The 25339-nt window shown below is 34.7% G+C and overlaps 1 protein-coding gene across 4 annotated transcripts in view; it reads right to left on the bottom strand.

Moving 5' to 3' along the window:
• arnt2 (aryl-hydrocarbon receptor nuclear translocator 2) overlaps nt 1–25339 on the bottom strand; it is an 84676-nt gene that overhangs the window by 50942 nt on the left and 8395 nt on the right. For 2 of the 4 annotated variants that reach the window (XM_082154386.1, XM_082154385.1), the window contains exons 2-8: nt 20810–20921; nt 17194–17241; nt 15676–15720; nt 14319–14532; nt 13557–13770; nt 2710–2812; nt 78–143 (exon numbers count right to left, since the gene is read on the bottom strand). In XM_082154386.1, coding sequence (XP_082010512.1) covers nt 78–143; nt 2710–2812; nt 13557–13770; nt 14319–14532; nt 15676–15720; nt 17194–17241; nt 20810–20921 — 802 coding nt within the window. The remainder of the gene's footprint in view (nt 1–77; nt 144–2709; nt 2813–13556; nt 13771–14318; nt 14533–15675; nt 15721–17193; nt 17242–20809; nt 20922–25339) is intronic. The other 2 variants (XM_082154388.1, XM_082154387.1) reach the window with 1 other exon arrangement.

Raw genomic sequence — 25339 nt, 5'->3', positions numbered from 1 at the left:
GGTTAATACAGTGTAACTGTAGAATTGGGTGCAAATTTAAGATTTGAAAACTCCTTTGGAAAAAGAGAGATTCATACCTGTATCTCTTTCTCATGCTAGACAACCGATTCAGTGAGATATGATCCAATGGTGCACTGCCACACCTAGAGAAACATTTAAAAACAGTTAATTTCTCATCATAAATGAAAAATAACACAAATACATTTTTGATAAACATTAAAGTTTGGAAACCTCAACTTAATTATAAGCTTTTATGTATATATATATATATATATATATATATATATATATATATATATATATATATATATATAAATAAAAAATCAAAGTGTGGTACTATCAGCAAAGAAGATTCATTTAAATAATATCTACTCAGAGAAAAACTGAAAAACTGCAAATTAATTTAACAAATTAGACAGATAATTAGACAGATAATTAAATTGTTTTGTTAAACTTTAAAGTTCTGAAACCTCAACATAATTATGATACGCTATGGCACAAATGATCACTTATAATAACAATAATTTTTTTTTTTTTACATTTTTATGTTAATAAAAAAGATCAAAAAGATCAAATATAAAATTCAAATGTGACAATCAGTAAAGAAGATTCAGATTAAATAATATGTACTCAGAGTTTGCATTAACTAGAAAGTAATTTAACACATTTAAAAAGAAAGGCAAAGGCAAAAATGTTTATGTGATACAACCCAGTTCATTATTAGGACTATAATATAGTTTTTTTTTTTGATAGAATATAATATATTGGTACTTTACAATAAGGTCTCATTTGTTAAATTAGTTTTAACAATGAGCAATATATTTTTTTACAGCATTTAATAACCTTTTTTAATGTTTGTTTATAAAAAAATCATGTTAGTTCACAGTAACTAATGTTAACAGATACATACAATGTAGTAGTAAATGTTGAGATTAACATTAACTAATGTAATAAATGCTATAAAAGTTTTGTTTATTCTTAGTTCATGTTTACTAATGTAGTTGACAAATGAACCCTTACTGTAAAGCATTACCAATAAATCTAATATTCTAATTACCATACACATCTATTAGGACTATATCTGTCTCCTGTTATCTCGTGAATCCAGCTAGTAAAGACAATACGAGTGACCTGAGATCTCTTGACACTGTTGAAGGGGAAAATAGTTCACATCTGTTTTAACTTGAGCTGTTTATCCTCCACAATCATTTCCATTAGACCTGGCATGACAAAGTCTGTTGTCCCTCAGGTCTTTGTCAAATAGTTTGTCAAGTGTTCATGAATGCAAGGTATGCAAATAGACAGCACATACATTTTTCGATCACAACAAGAAAGTAAATGTCCTTCCGAGTGGGAGTCGTGATGTCTAATAGTGCTCGGATAAACTATTGCATAAAAACTTTTAAGAATGACGATCATGTTTTTAAGGGGTTCTGTTCATCTCAAGTGTTTTTCACACACTTGACCAATGTGCTCATCTGCTAACATGCAGTTTCAATTTGTAAGACGGCCACAAATAGAAAACATTAAACACGAACACATTCTTGATGTTGCCAACTCTCATATTTATGTGCTGAATGTAGCACAAAGACATATGAGACTTAATCATACGTTATGTCGTAATTTGCTCGTCATGGTTTATATCTTGAACTAGCAAGGACATTCGAAACAAATTCGGGAAATGCATGTTTCCATCTGTTGTTAAATATAGACCGTTTCAAAACAACCTTATGATTGAAAACACCTTTTAAACATAATGCGGGAAGGACAGGAATGTTCAGCGACAACAACAGTCTTGGTTCCTGTTTGCCTCATTGCTAAAAAATCCTATTATGAATGCATTTTGTTGTCATGAAAGTCATGCAGGTTTTAAACTGTAACAGCAAAATTATATTTTCATGATCAGAATAACAGATGAACAAACAACACTTGGGTAAACAGGGAAATACTTCATAAAGGATCAACACAAAACATAATTGAAGAGCATTTTGCAAGGGAAACATGCAGACAGTCTATCAATGTTGTGCAGATTGATAATAGTGATTCCACAACATTTTTGTTCGAGTAGAGAGTAATTTCACGCCGAAATAAAGGTACGTGTGGATTTATTTATAAGCAGTGATATAAATGTTAACGGCACACCACAAGAAATAGTCCAACCTGATAAAACTTCTAAAAGGTATCTGAATAACTAAAAAAGAAAAAAGAAAAAAAAGGGCACATTGTTTCTTGAGAAGAGTGAACTCTTCCATAACCAGTCCTGATTCTTAAAGTCACCATGAAATTAAAACTGACAATCCTTATATTTATGGAATATTGCAGTATTTATTATAAATCATTTATCTGTTTTTTGTTTGTTTGTTTTTTACATGCCTTGTAATTTTTTAGCAAAATAACTTCCCCTCCCTCTTGCAGTGACATCTCTTCTCTTCTCTGATGATGTGTTTACTGGCGTGAGGGCGGGACAACCTGTCACTCACATGAGATCAACGAATAGCAAACCACAACCATCCAATCAATTCCCCATGGACAAAATCAAGTCCAGCCCAACATTTTTTCTTGTTCGAGAAGTCGTTTCACTGAGATAATCATCAAATTGGGAAGAAAAGACTATCGCACCTTCCTTGAAGTCATGCTGACTTTAACGATGACACCATACCACCCTGTGTGATTATGAGATCTATGAGCTCATTGAGACTGTAACTGTACCTCATTCTGCAGATGAAGGAACGTCTGGACCCCATACACATTCTCATAGAGGACTGCTGTCCTTCCTTCTTCACCGTCCCCGTCTTTAAGTCCAGAATACGCCCTGGATATGCATTAAAATGTATAAACACACACACACACACACACAAAAAGAGAAAACACGAAAGAGATTAAAATAGGAAAGGTCATTTCAAATGGCATATTTTGTGGTACAGTACTCAAAAAAAAAATAAAAAAAAATCACTTGAATTACCTGAAAATGTTAATGTTTTATTTACAAATGTTACATCGCCAATAAGATAACTCAAATATTTATATACACTACTTGTCAAAAGTTTGGTATATTATTTGTAATTATTATCAATGTTCAAAAGCTTATATTTTAGACTGTGCTTAATATTATAAAACCATGATATATTTTGTTGTCAGGATTCTTTGATAAATAGAAATGAACAGCATTTGAAATAGAAGTCTTTTGTTACATTATAAATGTCTTTACTGTCACTTTTGATCAATTTAATGCGTACTTGCTGAATGAAAGTGTTCACTTTTTTCTTTCTTTCTTTTTTATTTTACTTACCCAAAATTTTGAATGGTAGTGTATTACGGTTTCCACAAAAACAGTAAGCAGCACAACTGTTTTCAGTATTAATAATAAGAAGAAATGTTTCTTGAGCAGCAAATCACATGACACTGAAAACTGGAGTAATGGCTGCTGAAAATTCAGCTTTGTCTCACAGGAATAAATTACATTTAATATATATATATTTAAATAGAAAACATTTATTTGAAAACATTTCACATTATATTATAGTTAATTACTGCACTTTTCATCAAATAAATGCAGCCTTGGTGAGTAAGTAAAAAAATTAAAATAATTCATACCAATAAAGAAAGAAAATGCATTCCAGGAGTACTGAAAATTAGATGCAGATGCCACTAGGGTTATGCACATTTAATGGTTTCACTTTCAACCATTAAGGTGTATCATCATCCATTGATCCATTGGGATACATGATTATATCAAGGACCACATATACCAATACAAATCAAAATATTGCCACACAACCTGCAAAAATCATTTAAGGCCAAGGCACTCGAGAACTTGTAAAAAATAAAAAGCCCTTATTTATTCACGGCTATAACATTTTTTAAAACATATATCCACACACCAACGTGTTGCGGCTGATACGCCTTCATCACTGGATGCACCTGCTATCAACTCATATCACTTCAACATCATGCATCCACAATGCAACACAACACATTTAGCGTTAAAGATAAGATGTTTGTGAGCGATTTAGCTGGGCTATATTTTGTGTATTGTAGGAAACAAAGGAAAAGCTTTTTGTGTTACTTGAACTGAGTTTTTACTTGACTACTCGTACACATTCTTAGTTTAAATCATTACCATGATGGCCTCAAGTTACAAAATACGTTTCTAAGATACCGCAGTAAAAGTTTACAGAAGTGCATTTCAGGGGCCTTTCAATCCTGATGCACCTCATAACAAACAACAAATGTGCCCACAAACACCCACAGATGCACAGTAAATGTTATGACCATCCCGTTCACTGCTACATCATCTGCTCGATTATACGGCACAGAAGACTGGCTAAAATAATCAAAATCACAACAATTTTAAAGTTGTTTTTCCCCATCCAGCACAGCTAGAATTAGGGAGGAAAACAATCCAAAGCAGCCAAAAAATGTTACTGGCTTAGCAAAACACCCACAACAATATTCAAAGTGTGAGCTATACTTCTCGGAATGCTGATACCTAGCCTATAGGACAAAAGCTCAGGATTAGTGAAGCCTGAAGTTATTTCCATAAACAAATTAGCTGACATGCCTTTCAGCGGAGGAGAAGCGGTCTCCGAACTGATCCAGTGACAGCTGCGAAAGCCCTCAGGAGCAGATCTAATTGTCGGGAAGTCTTTCCAGTCTGAAGGACAGACGCCAAGAACGTTGGAAGCATTTAAAAGCTATTAATACTTTTCTCCAAGACGGATAACAACACAACCACTCAATAAGTTCAAGAACATCAAGAAAGAGGCCCTTGGTAGTTGTTGTTGAACAAACAATTGGGTGAAAAACCAGATGGAGATGATAAACGAAGCTGGACTATGATCGTAAATCATCCAGATGGCGACCCACTGCCCTGAGTACAGCGGCACGCTGCTACCAACAACCCAATAACAAAGAATAGGTCAGACATGCTGTAATATCAGCCTTTCAACAAGGCAAAAAAAAATTCAAAAGCTAAAAGGTTTTTCAAGGCCAATATAATAACAGTTTAGTGATGTCAAATTAGACAGGAATTTTTCCACATTCACCTCCACAATAGCTCTGATCTCTCGGCCTCCCCAACGTTAAACTTTTTTTGACTTTCTGACTTCTTTTAGTGGTCAAAATGGGATTGTGTGTGATGTAGGATGACAAGAAATTGTGATAAAGTGCCCAACTAAGTTTGGCACTGAATAGGGGTGGCATGGTACATGAAAAAACATCCGAACCGTTCGGTTCTCTTTTCCCGGTTCGGAGCATGTGTGCGTCTCACGGTTCGACGCATGCGCAATTTAGCCTCATGCCCGTGCTAATGTAGAATAACATTACGATGTCCAGCAATCGACTTAAATAGTACACTGGGTTTACTTAGACATTAAATGAGATCCACTCAACCATATGTTGTTTTTTCACGTGAATAAATACATAGATAGACTGTTTCACGCATGTACTTTAATGGTCCAGTGGCAGAACTTTTGCCAAGCTTGTCATAGGTTCTGAGTTCTAATCCGCACTCATATATATATATATTTTTTTTTTCATCAAAACCGATTATGTTTATCAGTGGTTGTATATCAAGCAGGGACAGATTTGTGTGAATTTTGTTTTGGGATTTCACCTGAACGAATAGAGAGTCTCCTCACGCGTCCGAGTGAAGACTGTGCGGCATGTGCGCGAGCCACAAGAGAACACTGTATCAGTGCCACTGATAGCAGGGGCAACGAGCACTTTGATCACTTGATTAAAAAAACAACAACATTTCAGCGCTAGATCGACTCTTATTTAACAAACGAACGAAACGAATACTTTGCTAGTTAACTGGAGATGTTTTATTTATTTGTATTGGTACATCCGTGCCGTGAGATGTTTCAAAAGTGGTGGGGACAATATCGACCCTGGCAAAAAGTGGTGGGGACATGTCCCACCCGCAAATTACGCCTATGATGACGAGACACGAGGAGAAATTTACAAAGAACTGTCCGACACAGCCCACGTAGCTCTCACTACAGATGGATGGACCTCCAGGGCCACCAAAAGGTTCCTCACGGTGACCGCTCACTATATTACTTCGGAATGGGAAATGAGAAGCTGCGTTTCGCAAACATGCCCCATTTATGAAATAAATAAATAAATAAATAGATAATTAAGCTATATGCTGAAGTAAATTTTTCGAGTGTTAAAGATTAAAAGAAAAAATAACAACAAGAACCGTACAGAACCGAAAACCGAGACCCTAAAACCGTGATATGAACCGAACCGTGGGTTTTGTGAACCGTGCCACCCCTAGCACTGAATGCTTCAAGATAACACAGGAAAGTAACGAAACATCAAGGCACCATGTGTATTTTCACCTTATTTTTATTTTAAGAGTGTGTGTGGCCCAATGTATACCTTCTTCTAGGTATATAGCGGCTAATGAATCGAAAGTCTCGCACATTCACTGAAAATAGCTTACTTCTGCATTGCAAAATAAGATTGATACAGCCAAGCAGATGAGCCCAGAATATGAACACAACATTGTAAAATGTAAGTACAGGTACAGTTCTGTACAGGTAAAATAACTGGAAGAGAATGACACCCGAAGCCACATTCAAATTACAAATGGCTGCACCCACAACCTGGTAAAAAAAAAAAACGTATTCAAGCCATGACCTCATAAAAGCCATTGACCGGTTTTACAGTAATTCTCTTTTATCGCATCTCAATCAATCTTCTTGTTTGCACTGGTATGAGTAAGTGCTAGTCATATATGCATGGTGATTTTCTGTTTAGAAGACCGGCGTGTGTTTGGATGACCGTTCCTCAGCCTCCTGCTTCCCAAAGCAGAGCTCAGCAGGTGGCGTTTGCTTTGGAGCAGGTTCCCTGGACGCTTCTACAACGGAGAACTTTGGTTGATCTTTGAAGGACTCCAACAGCAGGCATGGGAACATCACCTCCTGATGAGCATGACTCCTCCAACTTCAACTCCGTGACCACCTGAAGGGGATCTAAGGACAACACTTGGAGGAACGAGGAAATATTAGCCAGAACTCCCAGATCGGTCCCAGAACCACAAGGACTTCCAAGCAAAATCCCCAAATCCTCTGAGAAGAAAAAGGCACAATGTGGAATCTGGGCAAAAGCCTGTTTCATTAGCATTACAGAATGCATAAAGGGCCGCGCCGCACATATATATCCCATTTTTGCCACACAGACTCCATTGTTTCTCCTCTGTGGGCAAGTGTATCATTATTATTCTAAAGCTGAACAAAGCAACAAAAAATGGCAAATATCCCAGGCCACCAACCACAGCCAAGCTAAATATTTAGGCGGCAGTCGCCGTCGACAAGACTGTCGTAAATGGAAGGACAAACAAATAATGTTGCCAGAGAAATAATAGCTGTCCTTCAAGGATGTATCCGAATGGAAATTTAAGCAGATATTGAGAACGTTATCTTCATCAGCGAAGTATGTTTATAAAAATAAACTGAGGAAAAATGGGTCAGTTTAGTCATCGACTAAAGAATGCTCTTTTGAGTTTAAGTCCTGTTACACTGTTTGACGGCACTCTGAAATGTTTTTTAAATTTGGCAATCGTATTTAATTTCCACAGAGAATTTCAGGTCGGGATGTTGCTTGAATCTGTAACCTTAAGGAAAGCTGTATTCTGTTATTCTTTCATTTATATTCAACCATCATTCCATCAATCCATGCATTCCCAGGGACTCAACACTGTGATGTTGGCAAACGCTTGCACCATGCTTTACAAACAATAAAACATATATTATTATTCAAATCAGCCGCTTTCTCATATATTTGCAGTTATTGTCTTAAGATTAGTCATTCGTTTTCATGCCATGTTACAGCTCATAGCTCATCAAACTTGTAAACAGGTTAGATACGTAGGCTACGGGCAACAAAAACAAATTTGAGCATTCTTTGCATGTCGCAATGCTCGCTTTAATAATTGATGAGAAAATATTTCATTTTGTCACCATGAAGATGAATTGCATTGTAAAAATTCTGATAGTTCAACAGAATTTGTGAGTCATGGCATTATGTGCATAACTAATGTTATGTAAAATTGGCTCTAAATGGCAGAAATGCCTTCCGTGGGCCATTCATTATGCTTTATAATACACATTAGGACCAGTTTTATGTGCCAGTGAAACATGGTAATACTTTTCCATTCATAGTTACAGCTTTAAATAGTATAATGCATTAAGATCAACACTTAATCTGATGTCTCATGTGTTATTTATATTATATTATGTTTTGCAATTCAGAACACTCTTTAAAAGCATAACCATTAATGGGTTATAATGCATTTTAACAGTGATTACGAAACATATAATGTGTTGTATATAAAAATCACAATGCATAAAGAATAGTATTTTGATGCAATGCATATGCAGGCTTCATGTAAAGCTTTCCATATATATATGAAATATGTATATGAGACAAGAACAGATTGTGTAGTTTCACACAGGTGTGTTGTGTGGTCTGATGGATGGTGTGCAAGATCTCACTGATGTCTCCAGCCATCATTTCCCACTTCAGGGGAAAAAAAACACACACACACACACACACACACACACACACACACACACATACACGCACACAACACACACACAAACAGAGCAGCCCAAATCACTCGTAATCAATTATGTATGCAGAGCCAACCCTTACATTCCAGCACAGAGAACACATTAGTGGAGCATAGTTTGAGGAGACGTGGAAAATATCTCCCTTGGCCGCTTCAATTGATCACTTTATCACTAAAACATATGAGGTTATCAAAACCTCATCAAGAGCGCCATATTTTAACCGCAATATTTTATCTGGACCAACTGCAAGAACGGAATTCCTTTTAAACTTGCAAGTTTCTTTGATGGGAAAGGAAATTCCTTACAACCATTTTCTGGAGATGTACACATTTGTACATGATGTATAGTGGCGTCCAAACGTCTGAGATCACCAACAAAAATGACACAAATATTCATTTCAAATTACCATTCAAAGGTTTGGGGGCTATATATATATATATATATATACGAGTTTCTTTCTTCTGTTGAACTAAAAAGAAGATATTTTGAAGAATGTTGGTAACCAGACAGTTGACAGAAGCCATTGACTTCAATAGTAGGACAAAAAAACATTCAAAAACATTGTATTGGAAGTCAATGGCTACCGTCAACATTGAACATTCTTCAAAATATCTTCTTTTGTTTTCAACAGAAGAAAGAAACATAAGAAATCATACAGGTTTAGAACAACATAGGGGTGAGTAAATGATGATCTTTGGGTGAACTATCCCTTTAATACTTTTATTCAGCAAGGATGCATTAAGTTGATTAAAAGTGACAGTAAAGACATTTGTAATGTTAGAAAAGATTTCTAATTCAAATAAATGCTGCTCTTTCTATCCATCACACAGTTTCCACAAATATATGAAGCAGCACAACTGTTTTCAACATTGATAATAATAAGAAATGTTTCTTGAGCAGCAAATCAGCATATTAGAATGATTTCTGAAGGATCATGTGACACTGAAGACTGAAGTAATGATGCTGAAAATTTAGCTTTGCATCACAGGAATAGATTACATGAATTAAATTAGAAAACAGGCATTTTAAATTGTAATCATATTTCACAATATTACTGTTAATAATAATATTACTGTTTATAACTATTTTCGATCAAACAAATGCAGCTCTGAGCATTAGAGACTTCTGTCCATTTTTTTTTTTTAAGTGTTACATTTACATATTAAAATGAAAGAAATCTCAGTTTTCCAACGTGGTCTCAGATTATTGGCTCCCACTAAATAGGCACCAGGAACATGATCATTTTAATATTACAGACAAACACATTGGTGTGTTTCATGTCACATCCAAACCACAGGAAGCTAGATGTGCTGAATACAATTACACAACTAAAATCATACAGAGATGAATACAGATGCCTCTTTGCATTTAAAGTGAATCCCCTGAGTTCTGACAGCACTCATATTCCTGTGCTGAGTAACAGCAGACACTTTGACCCCAAGTCTTATTTAAATGTGGTCTGAGCCACATCAACGACTGGTCCTCTCAAAATAATCATCATCTCACGACTGGTCGGCATAATGAACTGTGACAATGCCCTGCTCGCACCTTGTCTGACTGTAGAGACATTTTATTACTTAGGTGGATATTATCATACGGCTCACTGAAACTTTTTAATAAAGGGAAAATCAGACAAGAACGACAAAAGGGCTGTGAGAGACCGAGACCACACTGGATCATTCCAACTATCACTATAATTAAATTATAAAGTCATTACATGCTTCGGGAGGTCAGCGTTTCTGGGTAATTATCGTATACTAAAACTAAAAACTATCTTTTATGTAAAACTATGTTTGAAACATACAATTTCTGCAGTTATTATGTGTGCAGTATGCAAATTTTCTGTATGAATGGAATACCTGGATGAACTATACAAAATTTGGAGTACAACAAAGCACTATCTGGGGCAAAAACTGTTGCACCCACAATTCAATGCACTCAACTTGATGGTCCATCTCCAATGAACTAATGGAAAACAATTTCAGCCTCGATTTTGATATTTACAAATATTTGATCTACAAATATTTCCTATTTCTTTATTGTATGTATGTATGTATGTATGTATGCATGTATGTATGTATATATATATATATGTATGTATAATATATATATATATATATATATATATATATATATATATATATAAATAAATATATATATATATATATATATATATATATATATATATATATATATATATATATATATATATACACATATACATACACACACACACAAAAACTGAAACTAAAATAAAAATAATAGAAAAAAATATACAATGAGGTAATGCCTGAACTGATGAAATGCACACCTTGAATGTAATGTAAGTCGCTTAGGATAACTGTCTTACAATGCATACAAGTTAAAAAATACAATGCCTTTATTTAAAAGCTGAACTAAGACTAACAAAGCCATTTCAGAATCTACTCTGAATCTTAAACCTGAAAATACTATTAAAAATAAAACCCAAAAAGGCAACACTACAATAACCTTGACATTGCATATCTGATGTTTAGAGGAAAATCTCACAGATTATGCGTTTAAAATTACATGAGTCCCTCAAAATATTCATCCGCGAGAGGAGAGATGGAAAGATTTCCCACAGTAAAAATGTTTTCTTCTGTATCTGAGGAGAATAATTCATCTTGTGGTTTATATAAAAAAAAAAACGTGGGTGTCCACAAATAAGAAAAGAGGCTGTGTTTACAGTATGTATGTAGCGCCATCTAGTGGAGAAACATTTACTGTGGGCAAGTTCAACTATTTGAGGACATGTGCTTGATTCAATAAGCATGATGTATCTGTCTTTGCACGGAGGTGAAGCCGTTGATCTTCCTATAATATACAAAGACAGTTTAGTTTGAAAATAACTAGCATTAAAGTTGCTACAATCAATTTGGGAGACTACCATGGAGAAAATGCCCTATCTATCTGACAGATATCATGGAAAAGGGTGTCTTGAGAAATCACTAGCCTCTGTAATCAACAAAAAGAGCAAGGAGAGCGGTCCGCCCAAACAGAAACCCTCTTTGCCAGTGAATAAATTTGCATGAGAGAGGTCTTCAACTGCAATTAATATGAATGGGAATGCTGATGGATGGCTTTCTCTTGATATTATACAACTCCTTGTGTGGTTGGGAAATGGGAAATTGTTCAAACCTCACCGAGTACAGAGTAGAAAAACAAAAATCTAAACTTATGCATCTGCCCAAAAAATCTAATCTTCATCTAATGACAACAATCATTTTGGACACTCCAATAAAAACAGTACATTTTTAATCAAAGCCAATTAAATGTTCAACTTGAAGATACATTTTGTTTCATTGGTTCTATAATGAAAAAAATATATATACTGCTTTCTAAAAAGTCATTTATGGAAAGACTTTAGTAAAAAAAAAAATATATCTCACAAATCTGAATTGAATTGATCAGAATTGTGATTAAAAAAAAGATTTGTCACAATTACCATTTTGTTGTTTTATTCGGTGATGGAAACAATGATCTTGCATGAACAATGCACAAATAAAACAAAAGTTTCTGGAGGAAAAACAAAGCTTTATATCTGCAGAAAATAAATCAGGGGATTCCAACACCAAAACCTCACTGGAACTGCAAAGCATGGTGTTTAACGGAGAGGGAATATGTAATTCTGCCAGTAAATCCGGCAGCAAAATGTCTAAGCATCTGTCTATGATTAAATTCACCCAAAAAAAACAAAAAAAAAGATGGGTCGTGCAACCTCACTATGATATTTATCATTAACAGAGTGAGTTCACCAGAGTCAAAGTCCTGACCTCTGATGAACATTCAAGCAAAACAAATTCTACACAAACAAACCATTTTGTTTAAATGAATAATCTGTACTTGAACATTACAGTACAACATCTGCATACGATCATCCACCGCAACATTGTTAGTCTTGAATGCCTTTCATACATTGAAGTTCACTGAATCCTTTGGCACTAAACTCATTTTAGGATTCTGATCATGTAAGCACTTGTTTGTTTTATTTTCAAAAAAATCTTAAAATGAAAAGCAAACTTTTTCAATTATGTTCTAATACAAAGTTCATTAGCTCGATTTTCAACTGTTCGTTCAAACTTTGAATGCAAATTGTCATAAACAAGCGGCGGTTTGTTAGAAACTCTCACAGTTTATTAAAGTTACCGCTGACTCGCTCTCGCCTCAAATACTAATGAGGCGTCTGAATGTTCCCTGCGGAGAAATATTAAAGAGGACATTTTCAGCACTTGCTGAATAAGTGTACATCTTTGATGTTCACTTAAAATGCTTCTTGCATCAAAAATAATAAAATGGTCTTAATTTACTTCTAGCTTTGTGTGTCTTGTTGCTACTTTAACTCACAAGCATCACTAGGAATTCTCAACCCTGTTACTTGATGATCTCCTTATGGCCTGAAGTGACAATATGGCCACTTATTACTGATCTGAGGCAGATAAAAACAATATATAATGACACACACGGAGTATGAGTTGTAGACGACAAACTATTGGCTGTATGTATATGTGACAACACACACACGTTGGGTTTCCATGTTTTATGGGGACTCTCCATAGACATAATTATTTTTATACTGTACAAAATGTATATTCTATCCCTAACCCTAGCACGCACACACACACCAACCAGTTTTTTTCAGCAAGGATGCACTGAATTGATCAAAAGTTATAGTAAAGACAGTAGGTAGTACATTGCAAATGACAACACACAGGTTGTAGGCACCAAAAATATGAACTGCCAGGAATTCACCCAGACTGGGATGGAAATGTGTTGGATCAGCTAATTCCAAACTGCTGAGTCTGACACCATGACTAAAGCTTGACATTTATGGTAGCCATTGTCTAGCAGTTAGTGCTTGTGCTCTGGACATGTTGAGCTGTGGCACTAAAGCGAGAGAAGCCCAATAATTTCCTGTTCCCAAGTATCTTTCAGTAATAAGTGTGTGTCTCTCACCTGTCATTGAATTCTCAGATGTGCTCAGCTGTTCCCTCAGTTTGTCCACGTCATCTGGATGGACCTGCTCATAGAGCGTGCTGCCAAACCACTCGGCCTGCGGATGGTTCAGAACAGGAGTGACAGAATCCGACACGTAGATGACACGACCCGTCTCAGCCGCCACCACGAACAAGAAGCCGTCTGCCGCCTCCAGAATCAAGTGCTTCAGTTCCTGTGACAGTAAATGGAGTTTCAAATGACATCTATAGGACTTTCAAGAGACATTTAGAGTATCTATAATGCCTGAATTTTCTTATTTAAACAGCATTTTGTTGCACATTTTGTATATATTTGAGTCTATGCAGTTCATGGTAATATTAACCCTGTACAGCCTGACATATAAAATAAAAATAGTCAGAACATTTTTATTATTTCTTTTCAGTTTATTGAATAGACAAAACTAAAACAAAAGTTTGCTTTTGTGTTTTTTGTTGAGTATCATATTTGATACATCAGGCTTTTATGGCTAATATAGGATGATAAAGTGAAAATATGGAGCTCATACTTGGAGGAAAAAAGCCTCAGTTTTATTCAGAGGCCCAAACTGAGCAAAAATATACAATTCAGTGCATATATTGTTATTTATATGGCAATAAAGATGAAATTATGATAGCTTTTTCAGCAAATTTGATCATGTCTATTTAAATTTAGCAGCTTTAGAAATGTACGTACCAAATATGATACAATAAGCTTTATAGGGGTTAGTAAGTCATTCATCACCTGTTCAGTCAGGAAAGAGGGTTTGTAAGCGCCGTCGGTTGACGTGTTCCCCGTTCCCCTCATGGACTTCATGTGTGAGACGGCCATGCGCAGGATGGTGAGCTTGTCTGGTTTCCTCGCTAGAGCGCTGCAGGTGGGCACCATGTCCGACAGCTCTGTGATGTACTGGGTCATCTTATTACGCCGACGACGCTCAATCTCACTGTGGTTCTCTCTGGATGGAGAGAAGAACAATACTGCCATCATTAGCATGTAATGAGAGACGCACAGCACATTTTTACAACTACGTTTGGACCACGGGTACTGGATAATTACCATCAAGGATGTCAAAAGTCAAAACTTCAACAATTTGTTTTTAAAAATTGTTTTCATATATAAATAATAAAAATAATATTTAATATTAACTTACATAAATATATGATTTTAAAATATAACTAACCATTTCTATATATTATAAAAAAATATTATTTTATATATTTATTCTTGTTATACATAGTTAATATGTATAACATATTAACTTTTATATATATTTTATATATATATATATATATATATATATATATATATATATATATATAATTATACATTTAAAACGTTATCTTTTAAAATTATATACTACATATAACAGAACTACTACATAAAACATTCACTATTTTTATCTGAAAAATACATATTAATTCACTTCGCCTTAAATTTATTTTATTTTTTTTTAAAGACAGCTTTGGTTTATATTTTATACAGAGTAAAAATAAAAATAAAATTGTGTGTGTGTGCAGCATTTTTGAGATCCTTCTTTCATTTGTAAAATTTGAAATAAATGCCACCTACTTACAGCTGCCCTCACGTACTTAAATGCATTCGTCGTTAACTTTGATTTATAAATAAATAATTAAGAATTATTGTAAAGGAGGTGTTCAGGACTCTTTACTTTGAATATACAGAAATAAACTTTTTTGGCTTGTGCTTTCTTGTCAAACTTCGATAAAAGTTCCTTGGATTGATCTACTGCAACACTTCTTCACCCGAAACATTCATTTTAAAAAAGTGCCAGAGAGTATAATAAGACTTTTTCACTTCATTCTTGTGATTTAGTTGAGACTTCGGTAATAAACTGAACGCTGACAGATGCGAACCAATCTTCGGAAGCCAGAACATTGTATTACTCCACAGAGTGCAATGGCTCAAAGCAACGTGACAATTTCAGAAGAGTGTGTCAGCGGAGGATAATTAAATATCCATTTAAGATTAGATCTAAACAGAGTTGCTCGCTTGAGGTTGAGAGAATGAGGTTGGTCCTGACAGCAGCAGGCGCCTGATTTCAAGCTATCCTGAGGGAACTTCCCCGAGACAGCCCTACCTGGCATAACGCTCCTTATCACCAGGAAATTGATCATCGTCATACCTGATGGGAGAAAAAAAAAAAGAGAAGAGGATTTAAATTAAAAAATAAAAAAGAGCCTGAAAATGTCTTAAAATGTCACATAATTTTTTATGTTTTATGACTGTGGCTAAAATGAAATGATTATGAACCATATTTATTAATGTTCAATGGCTTGACTTAAAGATAGTGTGTGAATATGGTAATATAATAATGGACTGAGACCACTGGATAATGAAAAACAAAACAAAAAGACAAACTAAACAATCTGAGGTGTCTGTATCCCAGAATATAAACTAATCTTGCCTAAATTGCTTGGAAAACGTGTCTCCAAGAAGTATTATTATAGTATCATTGAGAGACCATTACAATATATATCATTTTTCTATTAGTTTTATTTTTGTATTTTCCCTTTTTTATTCTAGTTAAAGTTTTAGTAATTCTGTTTGTCATTTTTACAAAAAAAATGTTTTTTATACATTTAGTTTCTAGTAGTTTTTATTTAGGTTTTTTGTTATTTTTTATAGTTTGTTATCAAGTTAAACTAAATGAAAATGAGAAATTTTGCTTGTAATTTATTTCAGTTAACACTATAATAACCCTGCTTCAGTCACAATTAAAAATGTGTATGTATTGCATTATATACAAAAAAAAAAATTACATTGCATTACATAAAATATTAAAGCTAGTCTGCAGAAAATACTTTTTGGCACCTTTGCATTTAAGAAATTTGAAAAATGAAAGAGATTAAGAAAAAAAAAAATGTCTGTAACTATGCCACTTAATAAGGGACACATTTCTAGTACATTTCAAACAACCTAAAAGACTACATATCAAATATATATGGCCATCTTATAATGTTTAAGCGGAATAGCTCACTCAAAAATGAATATTATGTCATCATTTAAATCACCCTAATGTTGTTCCAAACATATGTGCTGTTGTTTAAAAAAAAATGAGATTTGATGATGTCAATCAAAGTTCTTGGTCATTGACAACATCAATTTCAATCCTAGAAATATAGTGCAAATGTGGGAATGACTTTTCTGCATTGTTTTGGTCCATTCAATTCTACCAAAAAACAAAAGAGTTGCATATTGATTTGGAAGAAGATAATGGTAACATTTCAGTAGATAAAGACAGCATTTTATTTATTTTTTAGTAAGACCATTCCTCTAGGTGGAAATAGCTGGAGTGGTTTTTTTTTGTATCTCCAGCAGGAGTCAGTGTCTCCACTCTAATGCTACAGCTAACAGTGAAGCATCTTTACCGTCAGTCGCAGCGCAACTATGGGTACAGCTCCTTTAAAAAGAACATGAACTGAAAGGAAACCATAAGTTGAGGGCAACAAAACATGAGAGATGTCTTGAAATGGCACAAACTCTGTGGCACAGCTGAAAGACATGGTCAAACAATAGAAAATATAAAAGAAAGGACATGGCGCATGGACTAACTCGTTTGTCTGAAAAAAAGCTTGCAAACATGTGAAAAGTTTACCTTGAAAATTTGCTGGGTCCCTCTCCGTCTTCGTCATCAAATTCCATCCTAAAAAAAACCCACATGAATTTGTATATAAATTTTGCATAGCAGGGCTGATTTTGTGGTATACATCCATCATAGTACAAGAAAAAAAAAAAAAAATCTAAATCAATAAAAGAAAATATATGCAGGTGATGATACAACAGAAAAACTGCTTCATATACTTAAAGTAAATAGACAAAGTAAATCTAACAATAGAACAGAAAGGCTAAACACAGAAAACAGAAAAGGCAATCAAACAATTACAGATAACAGCAGCCGATAAAACGACAACAAAAAAGCAGATATTACACTAGCTAGTAACTTCTACAGTCAGTTATATAAAATACGATCAAAATACTGTAGATACCTTGTTGTCCAATTTCAGAAAGTACAACAAGGAGGTTCTGGAACCATATTTTGCATTATTTTTGATGTGAATGACAACAAGGCTGTGAGGGACAGAAGTTTGCAGGTGTTTTTACTTTCTTTAGTAATAAATTAAATATAGCATCTAATCGGACCAAGGCTTATAGTCATAAACTATGAGAGAGCTTTTATAAAGTAGCACAATCTCAGAACGAAACCTGTCTGATGTTGTTGTGTGGGCAGGTCAAGGGTGTTTTCTATGAAAACCACATCATGTTGGTGGAATATATTCATGTGCACCGAACTCAAAAGCAGAAGGACGATCACGACCATCATCAGTTTGCAGTGTAGAAGTATTCATTTTAAATGGATGTTTCATAGGCTAAAAATTGGGCACTTCTTAATTCTATTTTTGAAATCAGTATCTATCAGTTTCCACAGTAGTTCCGCTTTTATTTGTGAATGAGCCAGGTATTGGCATATTTGGCTATTTTGAAATTAATTGTTTTGATTAATTACCAGGCATGAGAAAAACATTATATATAAAGTATATATATACATATTCTTGTATAATGTATCAACATATTTATATATATATTTTATTATATACAAGTGTGAATACATATATCATACATATAAAACCCTTTATATCAGATACAATTTTTTATTACATTTATAGTAGGCCAATTTGCAAAAAGAAACATTCAAAGCCATAGCCTTGTGGACAAAAACTACTTCATTGTCCTGTCATAATAAAGGGTGTGTGTGTGTGTGTGTGTGTGTGTGTGTGTGTGTGTGTGTGTGTGTGTGTGTGTGTGTGTGTGTGTGTGTGTGTGTGTGTGTGTGTGTGTGTGTGTGTGTGTGTGTGTGTGTGTAATTTTTCTAATATGAAAACCAAACTACTACAATGATGCACATTGATTCTACACAGTTAATAAGTAAAGAACTGAGCAGTAGTTGGCATGATTTATTCATGCTGTGGTGCATTCTGGGAACTGTAGTCCTGCCTCCAGCAACACAGATGCCACTGTTCCCTACTGAGATTAATTATCATGTGCTGCTATTCTACAGTCAATGGACCACTTGCACTGAGCTTCGTGACGCACTTCCGTTTGGAAATAGTACGTTTCACTTATTTCCGGTTATGTTTACTTTCAATGTACTGTGGTCAATGAGTTGAACAAACGCCACCTAAAATGAGCGTCCGCTATTTTTATTGACAGGAGAAGGTATATTCTGATGTTTACTGTGTGCAGAATTTTCCAAACTTATCGGAACATGAAGTTTTAATCCAACCCAAGCTGATCTGAGAAAGCAGCGGGTGTTAAAAATACGTCATTATTTCACCACAGGGTGTTCGTGTTCGTCTAAACTAGTGACCGCGACACTGAAGTTTATGAGAACAGATGAATAACATCAGTACGAACCACAAACATTTATTTATTTGGATTAAATATTAAATCATTATCTTTTCACTATTTACATGTTTATGCCCAAAATGCTTTAATATTCAAAGTAGTTGACTGTCATTCTCCTCTACGCTGTGTACGTTATTGATTAAATAGCCTAACCTATTTAACATCGTTACAGGCACCTCGCGAGCATTCATTCATTCAACTATTTTAAAAGACTGGAAAAAAACACCAGCGCACACAACACAAGCAATCCTTTTAATAGTCAATTTCATTTAAAAATTGTAAACCCAAAAGGTATGAAATGTCAGAAAGAGAAAAAAATGTAAATGAGAAGACGAGCATATAGGGCTGCTACAGCTTAGTGGACAAATATATTTAGCCTATTTATTATTCAGAACGCACAGTTGGAAAGTAAATATATTTATAGGAACATTTCAGCAGGCTCAAGATAATTAATACAGAGATCATAATTCATTGTTTTAATCAATAGGCAGCCATAAAACACAGTGATAATCTGCATTCTCATGTATGTAGGTGCGCTGAACACTCGAACCGGAAACTCCCGGTATGTACTAACTAACGTGGAAGTAGTTGTGCAAGTAGTCCATTGTGCAGCTATACAATGGGTCCTATAAAAGTGTATACTGTTGTCTAATAAAGAATAAAAAATTGGAGGCAATAATATACAATCAATATCTCACTCAAATAATGAAATAATGGGCACAGAATAAAGCGACCCTATTTCACCAATATCTACCCACCTGGAGATTTCTCGGTCCTGGAGGGCCACTGTCCTGCACAGTTTAGCTCCAACCCTGATCAAACACACCTGAGCAAGCTAATCAATGTCTTCAGGATCACTAGAAACTCACAGCTAGGTGTGTTTGATCAGGGTTGGAGCTAAACTGTGCAGGACAGTGGCCCTCCAGGACCCGAGTTTGAGAAACCCTGATTTACAGTGTTTTCCCACTCATGTAAATACAATTAAATGCAGTGTAAAATTGGTTAATATTCTAAAAAGTATGAGAGCAATTTTATGCCAATAAAATATTCAAAAATACATGCAGCTCAGTAACACCCATACTTGAGACCCATGAAGGTGCATCAGTAAATGAAATTATGCTTTCATTACCACTGAACACCTCTTCAATGACAAAAAAAGTTATGTCTTGCATGATGAAAACAAAGGAGTCCTCCTCTTTCATAAATGGCATTGAGACAGTCATGTCATAATTCCATTAGCTCATTAAAGCTGCATTCACATTTTCACATTAAAAAAGTGAATGCAGCTAAAGTGTGTAATGTGAGCTTTAATGTGCGCTTTAATGTGCAGCTTTCACATTAAAGTTTGCATTTCACATTTTATTTTATTCAATGAGAAATTGAAATTATAAACATAGATCTGAAAAAAGATGTATATAAAGGAGTTTCATTCCCTAAGGGAAACTGACTGTCTGAATGAACAATCATTTCATAATTTATTCATTCAGAATAATAATAACAGTCTAATAGTAGAAATTCAGAATGTGTGTAAATGGATAATGACACATTAATTATTTATCTCTCTCTCTCTTACACATCATGTTGTAATGATGGGATATTTTTCACATTTGATTTTTCATAAAAAATAAATTTATTTGTCTCTCCCCACCATCCCCACCACCCCCCTCAAACAACTAAACCACACAGCTGAAAATGGATAATTATGACACTGTAAGAATATTTATTTATTTGCAAACACCAAATTGAACTTTGAACTGTGATATTGAAGTAAATATGAAAATAATACGCTGTTTAGCAAAATAACTCACCCCGTTGATCTCCGCTTGCCTCCTCGCCCTGGCATGGTGCCCACCATCCTGACCTGGCCCGCGCCCACAGCGCCTGGCATGGCTACCGAACCCGGCAGATCCGTGCCCATTTCTGAAAAGGCCAAAAACATCTTCACAATCAACAACGTGAAACACTGACTACAAATTCATTCAGCTGATGTATAAATGCAATAAACTGTAGTCATGACTCATGTTAGGCTTTAAGCATATGAAATCACAAACAGTAATACATTTCAAATAAATGGTAAGAGAATGGTAAATATACCACCTAGTCTTTACACTGTATTCTTTGTCAGACGCATCTTTGCTATATAAATCTTTTAAAGTTGACCAAACTTAAAGCTTTTATGCATACGCATGTTCCCACTCTCCTTCATTCATTTAAATGAAAGTGAAGTGAGTCCCATCAGACAATCCAGGCATAGTACAAACATGTTAAAAAGTTTGAGATCGGTTCTTCATGTTTTGGAAAGAAGTCTCTTATTTTCACCAAGGCATTTTATTTAGGGCATTTATTTGAGAAAAACACAGTAAAGTAATATAGTGAAATATAATTCATTTAAAAAAATGTTTTTCTATTTTAATATATTTTATTCCTGTAATGCAAAGCTGAATTTTCAGCATCATTACTCCAGTTTCAGTGTCACATGATCCTTCAGAAATCATTCTGAAAAGATGTGTATTGTGAAAAGCGCTATACAAATAAATGTGAATTTAATTTAATTATAATATGCTGATTTGCTTCTCAAGAAACATTTCTTAATATTATCAATGTTGAAAACAGTTGTGCTGATAAATATTTTTGTGAAAACCATGAAACATTCAGGATTCTTTAATGAATAGAAATAACAGCATTTATCTGAAATAGAAACCATTTGCAACATTATAAGTGTATTTACTTTATTGTCTTTACTGTCACTTTTGATTCATTTAATGTAGGCCTATCCCTATTAAATAAAAGTAATAGCACAACATATTGTATTTGTGTGTTTCTGGTCACATAGCAAGACACAAATACACCAAAAACCATTATACCTGATGCACTAATTAAACAGCATCAGTCTATGTAACACACACCAGCTCAGACTAACATCGCAAACAGCAGTTGACTAAGAAAATGAACACATACTGACACGTTCAGCACCATTGATTTAAAGGGGTGGTTCGGGATTTTTGACATCAGACCTCATTTTTAAGTCAGCCTGGTTGTTATTCATCAGTGGAGACATTTTTTTTTTTTAATGATCCAGTCCTTATATTTGGATAGTTAGCCGATGCTAGGCTAGCGCGAGTCAATGGTATATGTTAGCCAGCCATTAAGAACCGTTTTACCCACTCCACAGTGCACCAAACGCAAATCAATTATAACACTAGACTATCGATGTATATGTCCGTTGAGAGAATAATGTTAGAAATCAAACTTACCTTTCATCACATTGCATTAGTTATAATTTGTTCCCTGTAATCATAAGCCTTGTCTACAGCAGCAGCGGAGTGATATTGATTACCTAGGCAACCGAGTGAGCCGGTACACACATGACGCAAGTGTATTTACCTGCCGCTGGTACACTGATTATCACTAACGTCACATAAGCAGAGTAACGTTATCTATAAAGACTATGGCGACGTCTGAAAGCCATGATGACAAAGTGTCAGACTTTGAAGAGGATGAAGACGATGAATGTGTATTCAACGAACCTTACAGGTTTGAGCCGGAATACACAGACGAGGAATTAATTGAGATGGATAAAAGGGCAGAAAGAGAAACGATGTCTGAACACGTAATCACCATTTTGCATCTAATTTGTTTGAATATCGCCAGAGACAGTTTAAAAGGACTAGGACTTTGATATCGCTGAGGAATGCTAGCTAACGTTAGCTGGATGTAACGACTGTAGTGCGCTTCTGTTCTGTGTTTACTTTTTGCCGCATTACTAACCGGAGCAAAGTAAAATTCCGCAGCTGCTGAGAAACTAGTTCCTTTGGGATCATTGAGATGAAAGGTAAGTTTGATTTCTAACATTATTCTCTCAACGGACATATACATCGATAGTCTAGTGTTATAATTGATTTGCGTTTGGTGCACTGTGGAGTGGGTAAAACGGTTTTTAATAGCTGGCTAACATATACCATTGACTCGCGCTAGCCTAGCATCGGCTAACTATCCAAATATAAGGACTGGATAATTTTGAAAAAAAAATGTCTCCACTGATGAATAACAACCAGGCTGACTTAAAAATGAGGTCCGATGTCAAAAATCCCGAACCACCCCTTTAAGAATCATATTAAAATTTGATAAAGTCTGCCTTCCACTTCTCCTGTACTCTAGAGTTCTCCTGTACTTTCAGTGAGTTCTCAATTCATTTATGAGGTTTACAAACTTACACCTGATTTCAAACCATAGTTCATATGAAGGTACAAGAGAAACCGTGAATCCAAAGAGCAAATTCAGATGGGCAAAAAACGATTTAAGGTTGCCAAAAGTTAAATTTAATGTTAATGCAAATAAAGCTGTTAAATGTACTTAAAGGGATAGTTCACCCAAAAATGAAAATTCTGTCATTACTCACCCTCATGTCGTTCCAAACCCGTAAGACTTTTGTTCATCTTCAGAACACAAACGAAGATCTTTTTGATGAAATCTGAGAGCTTTCTGTCCCTCCATTCACAGCTATGCAACATACTCTGAAGCATTAAAAAGTTCATAAAGAGATTGTAAAATTTAGCAGTTTACTAAAACTTTTCTGAAGAGACTCGATCGAGAACCAATGAGGTTCATTCTCCTGTGTTACGCAGCATGTTTTTGCTTCCGCAAAAGGTTTGATTCGCACGTCAAGCTTTATCGGTTGAGCTTCTGTTTATGTTTTCGCTGATCAATGTTTATATGTGAATAAAAGCCTAAATTCAAATCTCTTCATCATATAAAGCGATCAAGTCTCTTCAGAAAATTAAGTCTAAACCGCTTAATTCATATGGATTAGTTTTACGATCTCTTTACGAACTTTTTGAAGGGTCAGAGTTTCAGTTGCGTAGCTGTCTAAGGTGGCACAAAAAGCTCTCAGATTTCATCAAAAAGATCTTCATTTGTGTTCTGAAGATGCGGGTTTGGAACGACATGAGGGTGGGAAATTATGCTGCCTTCACGTGCTATTGGAATTATAATAAATACTATTTTCCTATAAAACATTAGACATGAACGCCCTCTCAAGTCAAAATTTGAATTCGATGAGCTCGTAATCACGACTTCTTAAGTGGGAGTAGGAAATGTATAGCACGTAAACGCAGCATAAATTACAGAATATTTATTTTTGGGTGAACTAACCCTTGAATTAAATTAGCCCCATAACTAGACTTTTGTTTATCAGTAAATGATACAGAAACTTTATATGAGCATAAAACAAGTATCATAAACCTAGTCTACTTGTGCACAAATGTCTTCTAAAGAGAAATGAAAGCTTTGAAATGAAAATACTAAAATGTAAGTAGATGGTTGCAGAAGTGGTATTTTCAGCAAAACATGAGCAATTGAAAGACTTCAAAAGACTTGAACTATAATGCACACATTTTTGACAACTTTAATGATGTAATGGAACCCTAATAAAGCCTACGGTATCATATTTGAAGGCCTTTTAGTATAATTGTAAAAACACTGCCTTTAAGGTTATGGTACACGTCTTGTTGCTGTGAGTAAATATAAAAAATTATTTTTAAACGCTTGATGAAGACAATTAAGATGAACATTTACTAGACTGAAGAAACTTGTGTTTACTTAATTATCAGTAGATTTTTGTTTAGAAAAATTGTGTTAAAATGTGAGTATCAAATATGATACATCAGACTTTTGAGGAATGTTTATTTTTTCATCTCTCAATCATCAATGTATTGCATTGCATTGCATTATATGTTTTGCCTCCCACACTAAAGACTACAAAGCTTTGATCATAAAAATAAGCATTTAAATGTCATATTATTGGGTGATATAGAGTTATAGATTTAACTGTATGTGCATTTTATGCAAGTATGTTATACTGTTATAAAGATCTAATTGATTTACATTACAAGCTATCAGAATTTCATCTTACTTTTTGGCCACATAAATATCAGAAACTGCACCAAATCACATATTTTTGCACAGTTTGGATCTCTGAATAAAAAAAGTAGGATGTTTTTCCTCCTCGATTATGAGCTCTATATTCTCACTATACTACATGAGCCAAAAAAGCCTATTGTTTCAACAATGATATTTAACTATTTAACTATATGCAAAAGTTTGCAACATATGCAACATAGCAAAAGCTGTGTGATCCTTCTTCAAAATATCTCCATTGTAAATGCCTTACTGCTTTCCAGAACTTTCTAAAGGTCCCTCATCCAGTCATTGTCTCTCAGAAAGCCCTCAGGTCAAACTCATTAATCTGTCTCATGGGATGGAGTGAAGGATAGAAGACAGATAGGATGCTGCTGTCTCTCATTTTAAATCACGACTCAACAGCTTACGTGCTTCTCTCT

The sequence above is a fragment of the Leuciscus leuciscus genome (genome assembly GCF_965113295.1).
Source record: "Leuciscus leuciscus genome assembly, chromosome: 2".
NCBI classification, from domain to species: domain Eukaryota; kingdom Metazoa; phylum Chordata; class Actinopteri; order Cypriniformes; family Leuciscidae; genus Leuciscus; species Leuciscus leuciscus.
The sequence above is the reverse complement of the archived record's forward strand: the minus strand, read 5'-3'. Positions and strand labels throughout refer to the sequence as shown.